This window comes from Rhodamnia argentea, chromosome 4 (genome assembly GCF_020921035.1).
Source record: "Rhodamnia argentea isolate NSW1041297 chromosome 4, ASM2092103v1, whole genome shotgun sequence".
Classification (NCBI taxonomy): domain Eukaryota; kingdom Viridiplantae; phylum Streptophyta; class Magnoliopsida; order Myrtales; family Myrtaceae; genus Rhodamnia; species Rhodamnia argentea.
This window is the reverse complement of record NC_063153.1, coordinates 8,481,532-8,503,782: the sequence shown is the minus strand read 5'-3', so window position 1 is coordinate 8,503,782 and position 22,251 is coordinate 8,481,532. Positions and strand designations below refer to the sequence as shown.

Sequence of the window (22,251 nt, the reverse complement as noted above, 5' to 3'; positions counted from 1 at the left end):
CTTGACGAAAACAAACATTACGTTCTTTATGCATTGCTGCAGCCTCGAAAAAGTAATTGACTTGGTTTCTGAAGAGGTCTCTTTGCCAACCTAAGGAGGCCAGTTGAGCATCAGTGGTTGTTGAAAGGAAGCTGTACGGAATGTCAAGGGAGTCGACCTGAAAACTAACGGGTAATTGCTTCCATTTTGATTAATTATGACAAGATAAGTCATTCAATTGATTTAAATGCAAAGATGAAGAAAATGCTCAAAGAAAGAGGAGCACCTCTTACTCATCACATGTTAGTTTAATGCTACCGATTGTTTTCTTCAGAATAGCCCTAAAAATAGCTTGAAAGAATATGCCCTGAATTCTCAAGATCTTGCTTGGAACCCGCATCTGATACTCCATATTATTTGTTGTAGTGATTGACATGTTATTTTCAGATAGATCCCTGGATTTTAAATGTTGTTTACGAGATTATATCCTCAAGCTTGGTAAGTGGATCCATTTTCATTCATTCTATCAAGAATAGCTACTTCGCATTGGTTCCAGAATTCTAGAGCATCTTAGTTTCTTCCTACGAGCAATTTTCGATGATAATTTGTTGTAGCAGTAGATTAATGGGTGCTAATACTTAATCGCTAGAGTCATTAAACTATTAAGTTTTCGTTCACAGATTATGTTCTCAGAAGTAGATCCCTATAGGTTATCATATCCGGAGAAATTTTGGGGTTGAACAAAATTGCATGGCGGTATCTCCACGGTCTACTTTTTCGTCATTTCGTTTCATTTGTGCAGTGAGTTAAAGATCTTTAGGTCATCATTGTTCAAGACAACAGATCAACAATTACATCGTCATTTCGATATCCTGTTACTTTCTAACGGCCCAACTAAATGACTATCCTTCGCCTGTGCATTGCCGTAGGTCCAGAGAACTAGTTAAGAAGGTTGTTGAAGAGGGTTTTGGGAGCAAGGGGATTACTAGATGTCGACTCTTGAAGTCTTTTTTGGTTCTTTGTCAAAAGGGAAAAAAAAAAAAAAAGAAGAAGAATGGATCTGCTTTGTAGCTAATAATATTCCGTACAACTGCCATGAAATTGGTTTATGCTTCAAGTGAAGCTTTCATTTGTCTTTGCAGCGGTGCCGTGCACAGAAAGGAGGGAGCTTCCATTCCAAGTAATAAACTTCTGGAGGACGGTGTTCTTTATGTTTGGAGGATCCAGAAGTTTCATTGAGAAATGAAAATAATTGTGATTCCAATGCATGGTCATTTATGTTTTTTTTTTTTTCGTTGAAAGATTAGCTTGAAGTGTGAACAAAATGTTGATGTGTAAGAACTAGAAAGTCATTAAAGTTCCATTCATGGAGACTTAGCAGCTTGTCCGTCTCAAACACCATGGAAGGATAAATACGGTCAAAAAGAAAACTTTCACGTTATTAAATGTTATGTCTGAAGGAAAGATTCGACAGTAGCTTAAATTTAGTATTGATCCTCAAGGGCTCGAGTAGCTAAGTGAAATAAGTGAAATCTTCTAATCAAGTGTAACATTTTCGCATAATAAAAATGTCTCACGATGTGATCAAGACAATTTAAACGAATCAGCTAGGTTTATTCAAAGAATTAAGTTACTTCCTAGAAGGAATATTATATAGCAACTCTTATGGCATGAAATTAAAAAACAATCAAGGAACACGGTTCAAGTTGTATTACATGAAGATTATATGTGTCGCATTTCTCGTGCATACTAAAATATATACGATCCTCTCGATCCTTAAACACTTCCCTTGACTATCTCAATTGCGTTTTGATGAAAATGTTTTACTAATTCGTATCCAAACTTAATGGCATGGTAACCATAATTCCACTAGCCATGATAAGTTAGCATATCTTGGAGACATTTCAGTAGTTATTAGTGCCTTGCACATCACATGTATTCCGTCCACATGCAAACTATGTTGAAAAAACCTCCTAATTGATTTTGAAGTTGATAAAACAATCCTAAATCTGACAAATGCGTAGATATACTCTTGTGCATATTTTACTTATTACAAGGAGAACATCCTAACTGCATTCATATGTTAAGGAATGCACGGGAATGTTTGTTGAAGGATTTAAATCTGTAATTTAGACTCAAACGCCGATGCATGATGAGCTCGGACTCTGAGGAGAGCATCATACACTACCCTCAGATTCTTATATAAGATTAAGTCTCAGATTCAGATTACGATATATTCAAATCTTGTTTCTCAACTGCTACGAAATCCTGCCTATACGATCCCATCCAACGGGTTGATTGGAGAGTGATCCTCTAAAGAGTTTTCAATGGCTAGATTGGAGGTGGATGAGTATAAAAGGAGACTTCAACGTTGAAGAGAACGTGAGAATCCAGAATCTGAAATTCCAAAGTGCAAGAAAACTTCTACATTACATATTCATTATTGATCTATAAACAATAATCTATTAGAGGTTCATATTCGAGTGATTGAGTATAAGACAAAGTGGTTTATCAACTCAAGGATTGCCACTAAGTTGTAACCTCTGAACGATTCAATAGTCGAATCCAACCAATTAGCTATCGGTATAAAGAAGTGAACGTAGGGTTAATCTAAACCGAACCCGTATAAGTTTTGTGTGCAATTTCTCTATCCACTAACTCCTTTATATTATTCTTAGTAGTAGAATTGTGCACAGATAGACTCTGAAGCTAGTTCAAATCTTTACTTTAATCAGACTTTGACTTGGTTATGAACTAGGCTCTCAACTTGCTTATTTAAATTTTGAGTTGTTTTATCGGTTTCTTTGAAATCACCTATTCATCCCATTCCGGGTGTTGCCACTAGCCTCAACAAACTACAGTTATAAAAGTTCTCCTCTGCGCGAGGCACCAAGTCAAAAGGTGACGTTTCAAATAATCGTCCTTGGTCCATATTTTCATTGTTTAAAGTTTCTAGTTCTGGGTGGGATTTTTTGCAAGTCCTACCCACCTTAGAATTCCCGGTTAGAGTAACATTGTGAAGACCTGAATTTCGCTAGAATAATTTAACAAGCAGAGTCGCTTGCTTTGGCGTTACAAAGTGGAATTTGTATTCTTGCAGATTGATTAATGGCACGGTGGTTAATAGAACCAAATGAAATTTTGGAGCACATGTTTGGTTTGGTTTGGTTGATTTTTTTTAGTTTTGACCTCATGTATGTTTTTCTTGTCTTCTGCATGCGTCCTATTATGGCTAATATCAAATTAAAACAGAGTGCGATTAGTAAGGAGGTGGCGTGCTTGGGACACCACAAACATGCATACATGTTTTCAACATTCAGTAGTAACTTTGTCTCAACTATGACACTGGCAGTTTTTTGTCTCTCAAAAGATCACAACTTTCACTTTGTGCCCGAATTCTATTCCCGTTAACTTCCCACATAAAATCAATCGTAACAGTTTTGATGTGGTAATTTCATATCATTTTCTTGACAGAAGGACATCGCAAGTGTCAAAATTTGTGTACGGTATTCACTTTGGTGCCAAATTTTTTTTAGATCACCTAAATGTCAATTTTTTAGAAAAATAATTATTTGAGTGTCAACTCTAATGAGTTTTTCCGAAATCCGAAGTGGCTAGCCAGAGGAACCCAGTCAACAATAAAAAAAAAAAAGCTAAAAGTTAAAAAAAGTAAAAAACTAAAAAATAAGCTAAAATGTAAAAAATAAACATTCAATGAACAAGTTCACTCAATAGGAAATATCCCGATATTCTACATAGGAAAATTCACGTGTAGCTCCACAACAGCACGAGCAATAAATAAATAAAAAATTAAAAAAACTAATGGAAAATTAAAAATTAAAAATTAAAAAGAAGGGTTGCACACCGCCAACCATCACTCACAATAACTGGCGATGGGTGAGGGCTGGTCGGCAGAGTTTGCCGAGCCCCAACCAAGGGCTGGAGATGGCCGCGGCCCTCCCCAAATCGGGCGAGGGACGCCGGCCCTCGCCCAGGCCTGGCGGAGGGCTGCCCCTGGCCCTCAACCTCAGGTTCATGGCAACCACAAGCGCGGCCATTTTCTCCCTGTTGAGCCCTCGTCGTGGGTCCCATCAAATGCTGGAAATTTGGCTTCACCTTGTCTGATCTACTGCCTTTGGTCGCCGATCTAGTCTCCTAGGGTTCCGTCAGAAGAAGACAAAAAAAAAAAAAAAAAGATTTTGGCTTGCACTCCCTAAAAATCTTGGCCCTATTCACTAAGAACGGTTGAAGATGAAAATTTGGGGAAATTTTGAGGGGATAATTTGGATTCCTCTCTCTCTCTCTCTCTCGGGGTTTAACGAATCTCGAATTTGAGTCTCGGGTTCTATAGCGTTGTGGTTTAACTAATGAGAAGCTAAGTCCTACTAAATGGCACTAATGCCAGAGACCGAACGTCGACAGCATCATCATGAGGACGCCCTTTTCGGCAAGGACGAGGTCGGGAGGCTGCTGGGCTGCCGTGCTTTTGCCAAGGTGCCCCACCGTCACAACCTCCACAAGGGAAAGAGCATGGCACTCAAGGTCATCCATGAGAAGAAGCTCTCCTCCTCCAACTCTGCCACCCTCATCTCCAACATCAAGCGCGAGATCTCCGCCGCTTCCGCCACCCCTCTTCAAAGTCCTCCCACCCGTCTCAACATTTAGGTCACCATGGAGTTCGCCAACGGCGGTGAGCTCTCCACCAAGCTCTCCAAGGGCCGCCTCCCCGAGGACCTCGCCTATTGCTACTTCATGCAGCTGATCTCCACCATTGGAGGAAGATTTTCCAAAAAATCCTAAATCTATTACAGGTTTGCCAATTCAGTTAATTATAAACCCTTTAATTTTATCAATTGAATCCTAATCGTTTTACTAATTAAGTCAATCCGATCAAATGAAATTTTTACGAATTTCGGAATCAAGCTAATTTTGAACGAATTTTATGAGGCACCGCTGGCACTAACGTAGAAGGTTTCCGCAGGACCAAAATGACCAAAACTCGCTAAGGACTCGTCCACATTTATCTCTATTTCCCAGTGTTGCGCTCCCAAATTCCGACTTTTTCTCGGGGATTTATTGGAGGATCGGGCACAAATGGGAGCAAATGGAGGCTTCGCTCTGGGCAACATCATCGCCGCGATGGTGGGAGGACTGTAAGTGCTCTGATCAGATTCTATCCTAGCGCTTGGCAAGGAAAGGTAAAAACTGATTGAACGTGAAATTTTACTGCTTCGGATTTGACGGGTGATGCACGATTGTGTATAACCCTCAAACTACTTCATTCAATTGAAACTTGCATGTCTGGTAACATGGTCAACTTGAAGTGCCTTCTAATCTCGAATTTGATCATGCATCCAAATCTTGTTATCATCTCTAATTTTTATCAAGGACCGTACGATAAGGACGCCAATTGCACTATGAGAAAGGTAATCACAATCATGCCACGTGATAACCGGATATGTTTGGTCCTCGTTGGTGAAAAGCAAGCAATATCAAGAAATTCTTCTTTTTGCTTATTCTCCAATCCCTCATAACTAATCATTAATGCATCCCGGACATCTTTAAAAGGACTTTATCTAACCGCTTCAACGTGTCTTCCCATAGATTTCTTTTATCAAAATGTTGCCCCAAGGCAATGCTTTGGCAATAAAGAGATGAACCTATCACCTCGACAGCTAAAGGAAGCAAGCCCACTCTAGGGACAACTTTCTCTGCAAGATGACCATATCCTTCCCTATGTTACACAGACACGGGACACGACACGCGACACGACACGCCGACACGTGAATTTTCCAAAAATAGAGAATTCCGACACGTTGAAACACGTTGTATATTATATGTATGAATAATAACATCATGATGCCGAAACTATTATTAATCTCCTCCTTAGAAAAGTCTCACAAAATATATCATGTGTCGGCAAAGCAAAATCATACCTTGCGATCAAAAAATATATCATATGAAGAATTCAACTACATTTCATTTCAATAATCCATAAAACTTAGAGAAAAAAAATTACGTCAAGAGGAGGCGGGTCGCGAGAAGAGAGGAGAGAAGTGAATCGTGAGAGGAGCGAGAACGCAATCGGTAGAGGAGACGACGCGAGAGAGAATAGAAATTAGGTCAAAAATTTAGGTGTTATGACTCATTAACCCATGGACATGCCTTCAGACGCGTCCAGCAGTGTCCAGCCGTGATGGACACATGTCGGTGTCCGACACATGTCCGACACGGCAAATTTTTTGAAATTACCGTGTCTGTGTAACGTAGATCCTTCCATGGGAGAGTCTCTTCCGAATGCGTGCTTACAAAAGAATTGAACTGCTCGACCAAATTCCATTTCATGAACTTCATAAGCCAAAATTCCCTCCGTTTGATTTAGGACCTCTTTGCTGGATGATTCCACTCGAGTCATCAAGATATCTATGTTTCTAGTGGTGAAGATGATTCTATTGCTTGAATCTAACCAATCAGATTTTTCGGCTAGCTTCTCGAGTTGCGTTGTCTTGTCTAGATCATCAAGAACAATGAGGACTTTCTTAGTATTACATACTCTCTTGATCCAACACATCCCGTCTCCAATGTCTTTAATTTGGTCAGCAACAATAGAACCAACAAAACTTGTTATTAACTTTTTCTGCAAGTTTATAAGACCGTGTTGTGATGATGCTCGAACGTTGTTGAGGAAACTAATGTCGTCAAAGTGAGAAGATAATTTGTTGAACACAACCTTCGCCAAGATCGTTTTACCAATGCCGCCCACTCTGTGAATACTAAGGAAATGTACACCATCAGAGTCAACATCCAACTTCTCTATTATGGCTTTTATCCGACGATGATCTTCAACCAAATATTCAGGCACATCCACATTATTGGCAGTAAGCTTAGACAATACCTCTTCAACAACCAAATCAATTAGTTCTCCATGACTGCAGCAAAGCGTAACCGCTGTTAAGGGTATAAATTTGATCCGGGTATGACTTTCTCTGAGTCTCTAGGGATCATATGGTTAAATAAGTCAACCATTCCAGTTACTAATGATGGAAATTAAGCATCATAATCAATTGATTACGTACATTGGAATTTCGTGCAATGTCACTCAATTAATGTATTGGAGATGCTTTAGACAATGTACGAGCCGATCTATGTGAAGCAGATATTCTCAATGGAACGAACGAGATTCCCAAAATCTAAGAAGGTAATAATTTTTCATAATGCTTGGATCTGCTAACTAGCATGCAATGCCATAAAATCCAAAATGCATGTATTACTGAGCTAGATTTATAGGATAGGGTTGACATAGAGTTGCATCAACAGATTAAAAAAAAATTAAATCGGGGTCTCGAGCAAAATCGAAAGAAGCAAAACAGCTACTCTTCATAGTTCATACTGTATAGTTCAGCGAGTCTCAATCTGCGGTAGAGGCAATCGGTGAAGCCGTCGCGCGTCTGGTCCCCGGAAACTCAAGAACACGTCGTACTCTGTGGTGGGATCGTCCGCTCTCGAGGTCGACTCCGAGTCCCTCGTCATCAACGCCTCGTTCTCTTCTCCTGGCGCACCGTCCGTTCTCGAGGTTGACTCCCACTCCGTCCTCCTCTTCGATTTCGTGAGTTGCCTCAGAGCCCTGCCAAAAATTCACAAAGTTCTAACCAGATTGAGACTTAAGAATTGGAATTAAAACGAACCAAGCGGGCTGCATTGCATCGTACATGCCCAGGAGCAGAGTTTCTTTGCTTGCGCCTTATCTGTCAACAAGAGCTCGAATTCAAGGTGAAGAGGATGAGGGAAAAGTCAACGCGGGCAGGTTGAAGAAGGCGACTTTCTGGGAAAACGAAGGAAGTGGCTAAAAATCAGACCTTCAAGGTGGCACAGAGACAGAGCAGAGAGGATTCAACAATGGAGGGCAAGGGCAAAATCCTCCCGGTGGAAAAACGATCACATGCTTCGGGTGCGCACGAGCCCCAATCAGTATCGTACCTCTGACGTGGCAAGACCAGTGGCCCAGCCCATTCCGACGTGGAAATTCTTAAATCCGAAACTGCGTTCGGGAAAAATAAGGAGAAGGAAAAATAGCGGAAGCAGGGGAAGGTGCCTGTTCCTTCCACAACCTTCCTCTTGCCTCCTCCCCAAGCATCACCGAATCACCCCCCACTCTTCTTCTCCTCCTCCTCCTCCTCCTCCTCCTCCTTCGAAAACTCTTCTTCTTCACTACCCAGTTCAGAGCCTCTCGTGCTTCCTCAATGGCCACGAGGAGAACCACCTCGAAGCTCACTAAGACCGCCTTGGCCGCGATAAACGCAGCCTCGGCGCCTCCAAGACGCTCCGCCGCCGGAGCAGCCTATACCCTCTCCCGCTCTCGGTCGCTGTCCGACTCCGCTACCGGTTTGAGGAACTCCGTTAACTCGTTGACAGGTCCGTTGCTTCGCGAAGCTAATGTCCTCGCTTCGGCGTCTGCCGGTGCCGTCAAGCTCCGCGGCGTCATTGGCTTCGATTCCCGGAGCTTTGGCCTTTCCTCTTCGGCTTACTCAACCACCGCGAGTGCGTCTCAGGTTGGAATTCGATCGAATTCATTAGTCGGATGCGGTTACTTTGAGATATTATGGAAAAGTGTGATTTTGAAGTGCTTGGTCGCTCAGTGTTGGCTTGATGGTTGGAGCCTAGGACTATTCCATTGAATTTGAGCTTTTTATGTTAGAGTTTGGAAAAGTGCTTGTTTTTGAAAATTGAGTTTAGGGCAATTAGTCTGTAGTTTTCTTCTGGTGTTGCTGAAGCTTTTGGGACTTGAGTTTGGTGCTTTTTGTGTTATGTTTGTGACGATTGTCGCCTCTAGAAACGATCTCCCAAGGTGCTGCAGTTACAGAAAAGATTACGGGGCGTTCAATATAAACATTATAAGCTTAACGAAATGGACTTTTGTCCTTGTATCGCGAAAGTGCATTACTTTTAGCTGTATTCTCGATGAATATTAAATTTAGAATATCGTTGGATGGTCCTTTATGATATATGTTAGAGAAGTATAACCAAAAAATTTACCAAAATTCAGCTTTCAATTTCCCCATCTTCTGTGACCATTTGCTTATGAAGATCAGCCTAACACTTGAATAGCTATTAAATTTTCTAAGCACTAGAGGCGACGGTTCCTTGATTTTACAAGTTAACGCAGTTCCTTGAGTTAAAACTAAGTGTTTGATTTTCAACATCCAAAGTCTAAAGCTGGTTGTTTAATTTTTTCATGTTTTGTTGATGAATTTGTACTCGGCTTGTTTTTCTTTGATTTTCTTCAAAGTTCAAGATATGGTGGATTGGAGTTTAGTGTGATAAACATTAAAAGGTTACTTATCAACCGAGTAAGTATCTCCCCGTTAAATTTACTGGATGTTTGTGTTTATTATAGCAGGATTGACCTGGCAACTTTTTCCTCATCATGCTTTAGTCGGAATTTGTGGAAGAGAGGTTGTCCTGTTTCATTTGATATGTTTTTCTAATAAATGTACCTGAAGTCCGGCTTTGTTTGCCTCAGACAAATCCATCAGAGTTCACTGAGATGGCCTGGGAGGGCATTGTTGGCGCTGTTGATGCAGCTCGAGTTTGCAAACAACAAGTGGTGGAAACTGAGCATCTAATGAAAGCTCTTTTGGAGCAAAAGGATGGTTTAGCCAGGAGAATTCTCACCAAAGCTGCTCTTGACAACACATCAGTTCTGCAGGCTGTGGACGACTTCATATCCCAACAACCAAAGGCGTGTATTCAGTTATATGTTTGTTTTTCAGTTAAATTTGGTCTTTTTCAAAAGGTTATTTGGGGTTTGGTAACAATCTGTGATCTTGCACCAGGTTGTGGGTGATACTAGTGGTCCTATAATGGGCTCACATCTTGCTTCCCTTTTGGACAATGCTCGGAAGTACAAGAAAGAAATGGGAGATGATTTTGTTTCTGTGGAGCATCTTTTGCTAGCATTTCATTCTGATAAGAGGTTTGGGCAGCAATTATTTCAAAATCTCCAGCTTAATGAGAAGGATTTGAGGGAGGCCATTCGGGCTGTACGTGGAAATCAAAGAGTAACAGACCAAAGTATGTCTTATTGTTATTCCACTACTGCAACGATTTTCTTTCTGAATCATGCGATACTTATGGAAGGCATCGATCCTTATAAAACATTGCTTCCCATGTTTTCTCAGAGGTTCCTGTAATTGTTAGGACTTGAACAGGCTAACCATATTCGTGACATTGATTCCCCACAAACAGGCTAGCCATTGTCTTCATAAAACTTTATTAATCGACGAACTAAGTCCATCTGTGGGGTTGCTGTTGGGATGGGTTTCTGCTTTCCTGATAGATTTTGGTTGTTCACTCTGTCGATGAGAAGTCCATAGGTACATTGAGAGTTTGCTTGTCAGTTGTGAGACGAGAGAGCAGTGCCACTGGCAGCTGCTATTGAACAAGTCTTCATCCTGCAAAAAACCATCTGATGTGTGGGAATAATCATATTGAAACTTTTGATGATATTCAACTATTAGAAAAAGATATGCTTTCAGGATCTCGAAGGTGTTCAGGATATCTAGTTGGGGGAAGATGAAGATATTGTCATGCTTAACTGAAGCTTCTAAAACTGTCTCAAATATTTCACTGTCTTTCTCAGCTTTATCTCGGACCTTTCACAATTTTTCTCAGCTGGCTAAGTATTCCCTCTAACATGCATGTTGTAGCAAATGATTTGTTATTGTCCTGCCAAAGCATGAAGACCTTCTTTTTTTGAGTCCTGTTCTATTTCCTTTGTTTCTTTGACTACTAATGCATTGGTCATAAAATTTCTTTGGTCTCCTACAAACAGACCCGGAAGGGAAATATGAAGCACTCGAGAAATATGGAAATGACTTGACAGAAATGGCTCGGCGGGGCAAGCTTGATCCTGTTATCGGTCGTGATGATGAGATCCGGCGCTGCATTCAAATATTGTGTAGGAGAACTAAAAATAATCCGGTAATTATTGGTGAGCCAGGTGTGGGGAAAACTGCAATTGCTGAAGGGTTGGTTCTCAGTTCAATCTTATTTTCTTAAGATTAGTATCTTAGTACCTGATGGGTTGTTAGACTTGTTCTTCTCTTTTGCTTATAATGTTCGTGTGTTCCAGTGTAACATTGCCGTTATTTAGTGTCGTATGACTAGTTCAATGTTTTTAACCTTTTCTCAACTTTAGTTCTGTGTGATTTATAGTTATAAGGATCAAATTAGTTATGCAAATCATTTTTCTGATGGACCAAAAGCTGGCTTCCTTTATTTTGTGATGTCATAAATAGCAGACTTTGTTAGTGAAGATGTAATTAACCTTCAAGCTGGTAAGGTACAGTGGCGTTACAGATCTGGGCTCAGTAGCGCTGATCTGGGCTCTAGGTTGTTCTACAGATCTAAATCTAGAGCTGAACTATTTGAAAAGAGTGCTGGCGGCACTCGGTCAGTGTGCTGATTCCGTCCTTTTAGCTAGCATGTAACTTTTGCTATGCAGTAGAGAGTATTCACAGAATGGTCATTGTTAAACTATGTACATGTTATTGTCATTTTGGAAGTGACCATGCCTAGTGACGTGGTTCCTAGTGTGAATGTTGTAACTTTATGGATTCTATGGTAATTTCTCTTGCGTAATTCTCACTCTTAACAGGTTGGCTCAACGTATTGTCCGTGGGGATGTCCCGGAGCCACTATTCAACAGAAAGGTTGTAATTGTTGGCTTTCTGATTAAGATATGTTGGTTAGATCATAATGTGATTTTTCAGAGTTTTCTGCTAAAAGGATGTCTGCTTTACCTTGATCTATACAGTTGATTTCCTTGGATATGGGAGCACTAGTTGCAGGCGCTAAGTTCCGTGGAGATTTTGAGGAACGACTGAAAGCTGTTTTGAAGGAAGTAACAGCTTCAAATGGGCAGATTATATTATTCATTGATGAGATTCACACTGTTGTAGGTGCAGGTGTGTATCCTTCTTGCTTTTCTTTCCTGGTTGCATCTCTATCATTGTTATCAGCGACAATGGAAAACAATTTTTGGACATGCATGAAAAAGTCATTAATTCCTATATCATGTAATTAAACTTTATAATCGGGAAAATTCTAATCAACATCCTTTTATCGTTTCATTTTGTTTTTCTTTTTCATGTGATGGATTTATTCAGATGCCTATGTGCTACTTTTCTTCTGTTTACTACCACTTGCTGAATCCAAATTGTGTTGAAAAGTACTCTTTGTGTTATCCATGTAGGAGCAACAAGCGGCGCAATGGATGCAGGGAACTTGTTGAAACCAATGTTAGGTCGCGGTGAGCTTCGTTGCATCGGTGCAACAACACTGAACGAGTATAGGAAGTACATTGAGAAGGATGCTGCTCTAGAGCGTAGGTTTCAACAAGTGTTTTGTGGGCAGCCATCTGTCAAGGACACAATTTCCATTCTTCGCGGATTGCGTGAGCGGTATGAACTACACCATGGCGTTAAAATATCAGACAGTGCCCTTGTTTCAGCTGCTGTCCTTTCAGATCGTTACATTACTGAACGCTTTCTGCCTGACAAAGGTAATCAAGAATGTCACCACTGTTGGATTGTATTTCTGTGCTGATCACTCTAGCCATTTTCCACACTGAGAGCAACTAATTGATTACACTCAATTGATAGTGACATATTCCAATTGAATTTTTAAATGATGATTACTGTTCCTTTTGCTGAAAATGACGCATTAAATCCCGAGGATGTGTAAAGACCGTGCAACTGCACTATTTTCTTCTTTTGCTGGGGCATTTAACTGTGAAACTTTTATTCATTGCAATTTCAAATATACATTTGCTAATAGTATGGTATTTTCTGTGGGCTATTCTTTTTATTTATTTCCTGTGGACTTCTTCCTTTTTTGCTTAATTTTTTCGATCATTATCTAGGTACTCTCTTAGGAGTAAGATGTTGTTATGCCACTTTTTTGGATAACTCCATCTGATAAACTTTCAGATGTAATCATCATACAGTTTAAATTTATGATAAGAAGATATGATAATTTATTCCTACTTCTTGTCTTGAGTGCTTCTCTACTTTACCTCATTAAACACACATCTTTCCTGCTCCTCCTGTTGTCTAAATGTATGTTGTTATGGTGTTTGTCCTTCAGCCATTGATCTAGTTGATGAAGCCGCAGCAAAGCTTAAAATGGAGATTACATCCAAGCCTACTGAATTGGATGAGATGGACAGAGCTGTGCTTAAGTTGGAGATGGAGAAGTTATCTCTGAAAAATGACACAGATAAAGCATCTAAAGAAAGGTTGCATAAGTTGGAAAATGACTTAAATTCGCTTAAACAGAAGCAAAAAGAACTGACAGAGGAGTGGGAAAGTGAAAAGGCTCTTATGACTAGGATTCGATCGATTAAAGAGGAGGTAACTCTTCTACCCATATATAATTCTCTTTCGTAATTCTTTTGCGTATTTTACCTTGGTTTGACCTTTCTCTCCATCCAACAGATTGATAGAGTTAACTTGGAGATGGAAGCTGCCGAGCGTGAGTACAACTTAAACCGTGCTGCTGAACTCAAATATGGAACACTCATGTCCCTTCAGCGTCAGTTAGAAGAGGCCGAAAAGAATCTTGCAGAATTCAGGAAATCAGGAAAATCTTTGCTGCGAGAAGAGGTCACTGATCTTGACATTGCTGAAATTGTCAGCAAATGGACTGGCATTCCCTTGTCGAACCTTCAACAATCAGAGAAGGAAAAGCTGGTAATGCTGGAGGAGGTCCTTCACAAGAGGGTGGTTGGTCAAGATATAGCAGTCAAATCAGTAGCTGATGCAATCCGTCGTTCGAGGGCTGGATTATCTGATCCAAATCGACCAATAGCAAGCTTTATGTTTATGGGCCCTACTGGTGTTGGCAAAACTGAGCTTGCTAAGGCTTTAGCTGGATTTCTCTTCAACACAGAAAATGCTCTTGTTAGAATAGATATGAGCGAGTACATGGAGAAACATGCAGTTTCACGTTTGGTTGGTGCACCTCCTGGTTATGTGGGATATGAAGAAGGTGGACAGCTGACTGAAGTGGTTCGCCGAAGACCTTATTCAGTTGTGCTCTTTGATGAGATTGAGAAGGCACATCACGACGTGTTCAACATTTTGTTACAGCTGTTGGATGATGGAAGAATTACTGATTCCCAGGGAAGGACCGTCAGTTTTACAAACTGTGTCGTGATAATGACTTCTAATATTGGTTCTCACTTTATACTCGAAACTCTCCGTAATACAACAGACAGTAAGGAAGTAGTTTACGACATTATGAAAAGACAAGTAGTTGAGTTGGCCAGACAAACATTCCGCCCAGAGTTTATGAATCGAATTGATGAGTACATCGTATTCCAGCCACTGGACTCCAAGGAAATTGGCAAAATTGTGAAGCTTCAGGTAACTAATCTTGAGCTCACTTTTATTTTCTCCTTGGAGGTGTTGCATTGCGTAAGAAAGTTTAATCACAAAAAAGACTACAGTTGGCCATTATTCTAGCTTCATCCTTGCGTCAATGTTCTTTTCTCGGTGGGGGTAAATTGAAAAGGCAGAACTAGCTTTTCTTTCCTAACCTTTTATCATGACTAACTTGGATGAGATGCTAACAAACAGTGGTGCAATTGCATAGGTTTCCAACGCTTGCTCGCGTAAAGCTTCTGTGCATTCTCTTACTGTAGTTTAAGTAACTTGAATTCTTATTGGTTACACGTTGATAGCTATTGTTTTGTGATGCAAAGGTCCAATATGTTGCAGAAGTTGAATTCTCATTTGTGGTAACTTTTATGATTTAGCACTTGATGTCTGGGGGAAAATGAATATTGCAATGCTTGCTTAAATCTCCAAATGATCAATTTTGTTGAGCAATATTGGTATTTTTTATATGTCAGGATGCCTAGGGCCCTTTAGTTCCTGAATGTTTGATAAAGATACACCTTTCTGAGTAATACATTCAACACAATTCTTATGTTCTGTATCGAAATGCACTTAGCACATCCTAATGAGTAAATGTTCTGTGTCTTAATGCACGTATAACCATCTAAATGCTACTTTATGGAGGGCATATATGATTTTTATGGCAAACATTTTGATGGTCCTTTTTCCACCTAATGCAGATGGACCGGTTGAAAGAACGGCTGAAACAGAAGAAGATTGAACTTCACTACACTGAGGAAGCCGTTGAGCTTCTTGGGACATTGGGCTTTGATCCAAATTTTGGCGCCAGACCCGTGAAGAGGGTAATCCAACAGCTGGTCGAGAATGAAATCGCTATGGGTATCTTGAGAGGAGTTTTCAAGGAGGACGACTCAGTGATTGTCGATGCTGTTACGTCGCCTTCAGCCAAGGACCTCCCCCCGCAGAAAAGGTTGTGCATCAAGAGATTGGAGAGCAGCCCAATGGATGCGATGGTTGCCAATGATTGACATTAGATAAATCGTATCCTTTGCTGCTTGCACGTGCGTCGCCCTGCATCGTGCTGGTAAGTGATAAGATTTTGGTTGTGATGATCTAGTGTTCAAGTTAGCTTCAAAGTGTACAATGAGTCAAGATAGTTGCAACCAAAGGCGGACCTTGAGCTGGTTTGTCCCATAAGTTATCTGTACATAATGTCCCATGCAGCGCGAGTTCCTCTCTGTTAATTGGCCCGTTTCAATATCGGAGTTAATGTTTCTTTGAACTTCAGAACTGACATGAGCTTTCCTGTTTCCTCAGAGCAAAAGGTTTAGAGGGTTGACTCTGATTGTTGTTCCTTGCACGCCCAGCTTATTATCACTAGCTAGAGAATCTGAGAAAGCGTTCGAGCAACCTTTGGATTCTGTTACTAGGCCGCGTCAAACCGGAAATCAGTTGTTGTCAAATGTCCAAATCCATCGTTTGCACAGGACAGCAGCTGTCACTCTTTCAAGATCTGTTATTTGCTATATTCGCGGGCGCAATTGCATTATGATGACGGGACCAATCCCTGTCTTCTCATTCTCAGCACTTCATATGACGCGACGCCGCTAGAATCGTTGCCATCTCTTTTTTAAGGATTCGATCTCTTTTGGTTAGGCAGTTACAATCGCACGACAGAACTGCATCATGCATGCTGTCAAGCCAAACGGATGCGGCCGCCTCGCAGCGGCGCAACAGAACTTCTTCCAATGGATGGTATCGAGAAATCACCGAGAATTTCCTCCTGCGAGACCACCAAGTTCAAAAAAAGGCTTTAATTCTCGTCAAAATTACATCTATGAGCTTGTTTGGCAATAATTCTGATTCAAAAAAATAATTCTGATTAGAATCATATTTTTTTTATTCTGTCCTCTAGATGATTTTTAGAAAATTAGAATGTGTGTGATAAGCGCATAAAATTTATGTTTCCGAATAGAAACGCGTTTGGCTCTTGAGAATTAGAGATGTCGAACGGGTGAGTTGGATCGGATTTAGATCGGGTCGAATATGGTTCAATTCATATTAATCCGTTTTGATGCATTTTCATGCAGTGCAAATTTAACGATGCATATCCAATTCGACCCATATCCGATTCATACTCGACCCATATTTCTTAAACATTGTTATATTTAATTAAATAATACAATACTTGTTTCTTATAATTTGATTGAAAAAATAATATTGTTAAAATATTTTTATGCAATACAAATTTAGTGAATTTTTTTATTTACAAATTTTTAGAAGGTATCTTTTATTTCTCTTTTCTTTTTTTCCTTTTTCTTTTTTCCTTTTTTTCCTCCTCCCTTCGCCGGTTAGAGGGTTGGCGACGGGCGGTAGCCAGGCCACCAGCCCCGTCCCGACGAGCCTTGAGTGGGCGCCGCTCGAGGCCAAATCTGAAAAATAAAAAGGAAGTTTGAAACAGAGAAGACAACTCCACGGCATGGTTGCGGCAGAATGTCATCTTCTCCCCCAACCAGCATATGCACACCACCTCCTCAGGCCGTCGCCTTTTTTCCAACCCATGTTAAAGGACCCTTGGAAAACAGAGCTCAACGCCATAGCCGAAGAAGATGGAGGTCCTCGGCCTCATATTTGAAGCCGGTGGAAGGACCTCGACCTCAAATCGGAGGTCGTGAACCTCCATCTTCGCTGATCTAGAGGTCCAGGAACTCTAATCCAAGGTTCGCAAACCTTTCGTCGGCATTAAATCTGAGAGTTGAGTCTGGGAGAGAGATGTAAAACAGAACAAACAATGGCCGTGATGCTCAAGGATCGAGCAATAACAGCATCGAGCGATTGGGGAAGGTGATGGTGTCGGAGCGACAAGCTACGAGCGCCGGGCGGCGACGGCGGTGCTCAAGGAACCCATTTTTGTTCCTTGTCAGAGTTTCGTTCCACAGTGTTTACATGTGGGTTAAGTTGGGCTTTGGTGTATTGAACCAAGTTAAAAAATGAGTTTGTGACGCATATTACCACCTCTACCGGGAACAACCCGGTGGCTATAATTCTTTTTTTAAAATTTGTCATCTTTCTTTTAATTTTTTTTTTAAATTTAACTTCTTTTAAATTTTTTAAATTTTTATCTTTTTTTTTAATTTAACCCCCCCCACCCTTTTTAAAATTTTAACTCTTTTTTGTTAATTTTTAAAGCTTATTTTTAAATTTAACTAAAAAATGAATTTAAAAAATCAGTTGTTAGTAAATTTTTCAAATCTAATTTTTTTTTTTTAGTTCAAAAGTCCACGTGGACTTTTAATCTTTTTTAAAAAATTGAGACTTTTTTCACTCAAAAGTGACTCTTTTTTTCGGAATCAAATTTTTATTTTTATTTTTTGTTCCAAAATTGTTTTTGGGAACGGAATCAGAATCATTTACGATACCAAACATGTTGCTTATCCTTCTTTTGTTCCGGAACCAGAATCAGAAAATCAAAATCGTTGTCAAACAAACCTAAACGTATAGAACCAAACATCTGCTCGTATAACTGCTTTTGGGGATTATTCAAGCTTTAGAATGAATGTTAGTACTGGAACACCGTCAGATGAGGAATTGGCATCCTTTTATGACATCAACCCATGTGGATCGCGTCGGCATCGTCCCCCCCACTCCATATTTTTCACCAATTTCTGGTTCATGATGGTGTCCCAACAAGGCCACGACAGCAATGTTACTGTACAGTTCCTAGTACAGTCGTACTCTTGTACACAATTCTTCCTCTGATGTTTGTTGCTTTGGGACGTGCCTTCACATCTCTGTGGTCCCAAAAAGCTCTTTCGGCTTGATCATAATGAGCAGGTCTAGCTCCTTTTTTGTTCTCCTTAATGCCGTGAATCACATAGCAAAATTCGGAGGGTCTCCATAAACTCTCGTCCTTCCATGCATTGTGCGTGGGAAAGAATACGAAATTTCGTGATGATACCGTTACAAAGTTCACATCGGTACGCTCGTGACACATTTTACTTCGATTTAATTTTCGACCGAATGCATTTCGAGAAAATTTCGAATAAAAGCCTGAAGTGGGTGCGTTTTCTCATAAGAGAGCCCAAAAGTAAACCCTTGTCTTAAATAAGCACTTGATGCAATAAATTAAGACTCAAATAAAGACCCAAAATGACAAGTTTAGTCTCGTATAAAAGCAAGACCCGAGATCACCTACCAGCCAAATATCATTATGACTAGGGACATTTTCGTCCAATAGCCTTTTTTTTTTCTATTTTTTTGGTGTTTTCTTTTTTGTTCTTCTTTGCTCTCGATCGATGCCTTGATGGGTGTTAATGCTAAATACATGCACTTTGAATGGTGAACCGGAGATTTTAGGTGTTCATTAATAGCCGTTGTCGTTTTCTCTTAGGTAGCGTGTCAAATCAAGAGGAGATTGACAGCACCTTTGTCCCGTTGTGCTCTCCATTCCTTCCCACAGTTAGGAACGATCCAAGAGCCGAGGTCGAGGCGGTAGGCTTTCCCCTCCCGAGCTGCCCGCTCGGCCGATCGTCGAGGCGGACTCTGTCGACTAACGCTCAAAAGTGTCCGCCCCGGCCGGCAAAATGCCGACGTTGGGGGCCCGAAGCCGCTGATCGCCACCGCCTCGACAATGCACGGGGCTTCGTTCAGGTGGATGAGTCGACAGAAGCAAGTAACGGAGCAGAGGTCCCTAAGGTGATAACATTATGCTACCAGTCTATTTTGGGTCATAAAATAAATAATAACTAATTAAAAATTATTGTGGGGTCTATTCTTTCGGAATTTTGTGGCTCATAGCCTACTCTTATACTCAGAATCACCTAAAGACTATTACGCTAGCAAAGTCCTCGATAAAAGTACCTCTGGCCATATGAAGATTTGATTGATTTGTAAGCTTGCCCTTATTTGAGATCGGTTTGTCCCTTCAAGCTCTTCTTTGAAATATTCCTAAAAAATCTCAAACTCGTACCTCCATGACGCTTCTAACCCAAATTGATAAACACAATAGGAAAAAAAAAAGAATAAATCAAAACAAGTACTCCTGACGCAATATTTACCCTCTGTTAGCACTCCACCCATATGTCTCAACACACGTGACAAACGATTGAAAGACGAATATAACATAAAAATAAAATAAATAAAAAAAGAGAGACGAATCCGGTGTGGAAGACGAATCAGATTGTAGCCGAACCAATTTGGGGTTTTTGTGACGAAAATTACTTAAAAAGGGGAATATAAAATCAGATCCCACGAGAGGTGCGGCACTTTTCCATTTTGGCCAAGAACGATATAGACTCAAATCATATAAATTTTTTGCCACCAAATCTAACTGTTCATCATTCGAGCCGATCACAAGATTCACAACCGAAGCCGTCCATCACTAATATAGGCTCGTCGAACGGATGTATTGAGTTGGGTTTGGAGTCAAATCATAAATGATTTAACCCAAATAGACTCATTTAACCTATTATGACATTTACTGCAATGCAAATTTAATGACTCGTATTCGATCCAACTCATACCCGATACATATCGAATTCGGCTCATTCATACCCAAATTGAGGCGATAGTACAAAACGAGTTAGCACAAGATCGACTGAGGGCGAGAGAGAATGAAAAAAGAGAGAGACACACACACACAGACGTGAATTGTGTTTGAGCAAGTGGTAAAATCCATTTATGACACATTTACGACCCATTAAACACTTATGCAAAAAAAAAAAAGATTCGTTTAAAAAACTCGTCTATTGAATATAACCAACTCACATAATGACTCGGATCATTATATACGAATTAACAAAACGAGTTTATGACTTATTTTGACAGGTCTAATGATAAGTGGCTCCACCGTGATTCCACCAAGAACCGAAGCCCAAAACGGTAATATCGCAGGGAGCAGCAACTCGAGGATTCCATTAAAAGCCAAAGCCCTTAGCTTCTCGGAGGAGGCTTCCTCTCCATTGAAGTCAGAGAAGCAAATGCGCCTGCACCTGCACCTGCACCTGCGCGGGCACGTCACCGCCATTCACTCCCCTTTCCCCCGACCCCTCCCATCTTCCCCTGCTCCCTCCTCTACCGTAATTAACGTGCACCAGCCAAGCAGGAACGGGGGGCTGGCCCCACGTGGGGCCCACCGGGGTGGCCACGTGTTCAGCCCCTCTTTTTAGCTGGACTGCACCGGATAGATGATTGAATAAGAAGCAAAGGAAGAAGGAAAGCGACGTCGTTCGTTCCATGCTTTGTCGTGCGCCGCACCCGCAGTATAAAATAGCTCTGCCCGAGTTTCCATGCGCGAGAAGAGGAAGAGGAAGAGGAAGAGGAAGTAGTACTCCCACCGAAGGGAAGCTTGCGCTTTTCCGAGCCTCGTTGCCTTTTTTGGGATTTTTATTTATTTATTTGAAGTATGGAATTTTGGGGTGATTTTTGGAATTTATCTCATTTGGAGAACGTTTCAAACGAGCCCCTTCTCTCTCTCTCTCTCTCTCTCTCTCTCTCTCTCTCTCTCTCTCTCTCTCAGTCTCACACCTGCCTACTTTTCTTAGGAGAAAATTCTAATTTCGTATTTTTTTTTCTTCTTTGCTAGGAGAAATCAAATTTCATCTTGAATAAGAGCATATTCTATAAGTGTGTATACGATATGCCGAGATTTTCATTTTTCCCATCTGACTTTTCCCCGTCCTATAATTAGGAAGAGTGAGTTATATTGGTTCGACAGTGGACACGTGTAAAAAATAAAAAAATATACAGAGATCAATACGTCTATGACGTACGTTTTAACAGTCTTTCATCATCCTTAATAGCTTGAAATAATCTCGATGAATATCTATACGTTTAGGAAGAAGAGCAGAACAAACTTACTTCTTTGCATGAAGGTAGAATTCTTATGATATAATTATATGTAAAAAATGTACATTAATAAATAGAGAGATCCATGTGATTTGTCGTGTCCTTATTTAATTACTGTGGGATTTAAGGAATTATATCCATCCATCAATCTACTCGTATTATAGAAATGATATCCGAGTGGAATTAGCTAAATTTAGACTTCTATTCAAGCAACACCTTCTTTAAATGGCTAATGAACAAGCAATATGTAAAGCTGTGAATTCAATCATAACCACGCGTCAAGGGAGTCACCCCAACACTAATTGTCTTGAAGTTAAATGAAAACAATCCGTGACTATGAGGAAATTTTGGGATCTTTATTAGGGAACAAAGCCAAGTAAGAAAGTTATTTACTATTTGAAATTTCACTCGACGTGTAACATTTATCCATCCACATTCATATTTGGGAAAAAGGGGAATTAACAAGGCTAACTCAAAAATAGAGCATAGACTGAGTGTCCGGACATTTATTAAGCAATCAACTAGGATAATATCATAGCTTTTGAATTTAGGAAAAATTCAGGCTTGAGATCTAATCCTAAAATATGCTATGAATAAAAATCATCAACTATCATTGTAATACAAACTATGTCCAATCGTCCAGAAATCGCCATTAGTTTCTTCAAGATTAACGTGGTCAGGAGACTGTTGTTGTTCCATACAAAGAGGGTGTTGATAAAGTCCGAAACCTTTTGGCCCACCCTCCCTAATATTGATACAAAACGATGCGATTTTGGATAAATGGATGGATTCGAGAATCGATTAAAAGTTTGAGAATTTTATTTGAACAAAAAAAAAATTCTAGATAGATTTGAAATTAGACTTAAAATTGAGGATTTTTTTTTTTAGAGAATTAGGCCGTGCAACAACACTGCTTATATCCTACATAATCAGTATTTTGAAAAATTAAATTACGTTAAATTGAATATCTCTTTTTTTAATACGACTGGAATAATAATAATAATAA

General features: G+C 40.2%; 1 protein-coding gene and 1 long non-coding RNA gene across 2 annotated transcripts; both read left to right on the top strand.

Moving 5' to 3' along the window:
• Nucleotides 1–89: 89 nt before the first annotated feature.
• Nucleotides 90–1,006, top strand: LOC125314701. Its single transcript, XR_007198130.1, has 2 exons — nt 90–171; nt 909–1,006. It is a non-coding gene; the product is annotated as an uncharacterized LOC125314701 (long non-coding RNA).
• A 7,101-nt stretch (nt 1,007–8,107) lies between these two features.
• Nucleotides 8,108–15,971, top strand: LOC115736127 (chaperone protein ClpB3, mitochondrial). Its single transcript, XM_030667647.2, has 10 exons — nt 8,108–8,528; nt 9,500–9,718; nt 9,813–10,050; nt 10,811–11,006; nt 11,636–11,690; nt 11,795–11,945; nt 12,233–12,541; nt 13,126–13,391; nt 13,476–14,405; nt 15,119–15,971. Exons 1-10 carry the CDS (start codon nt 8,220–8,222, stop codon nt 15,425–15,427), a joined length of 2,982 nt encoding a protein of 993 aa, XP_030523507.1. The 5' UTR covers nt 8,108–8,219; the 3' UTR covers nt 15,428–15,971.
• Nucleotides 15,972–22,251: the final 6,280 nt, after the last annotated feature.

What these genes read in the sequence shown, in the direction of transcription:
- LOC115736127 (XM_030667647.2), top strand. Translation starts at nt 8,220, where the DNA reads ATGGCCACGAGGAGAACCACCTCGAAGCTCACTAAGACCGCCTTGGCC. An exon ending in AGCCACTATTCAACAGAAAG is followed by an intron (nt 11,691 to 11,794) that starts GTTGTAATTGTT and finishes TGATCTATACAG; the next exon opens with TTGATTTCCTTGGATATGGG. An exon ending in TCACACTGTTGTAGGTGCAG is followed by an intron (nt 11,946 to 12,232) that starts GTGTGTATCCTT and finishes TTATCCATGTAG; the next exon opens with GAGCAACAAGCGGCGCAATG.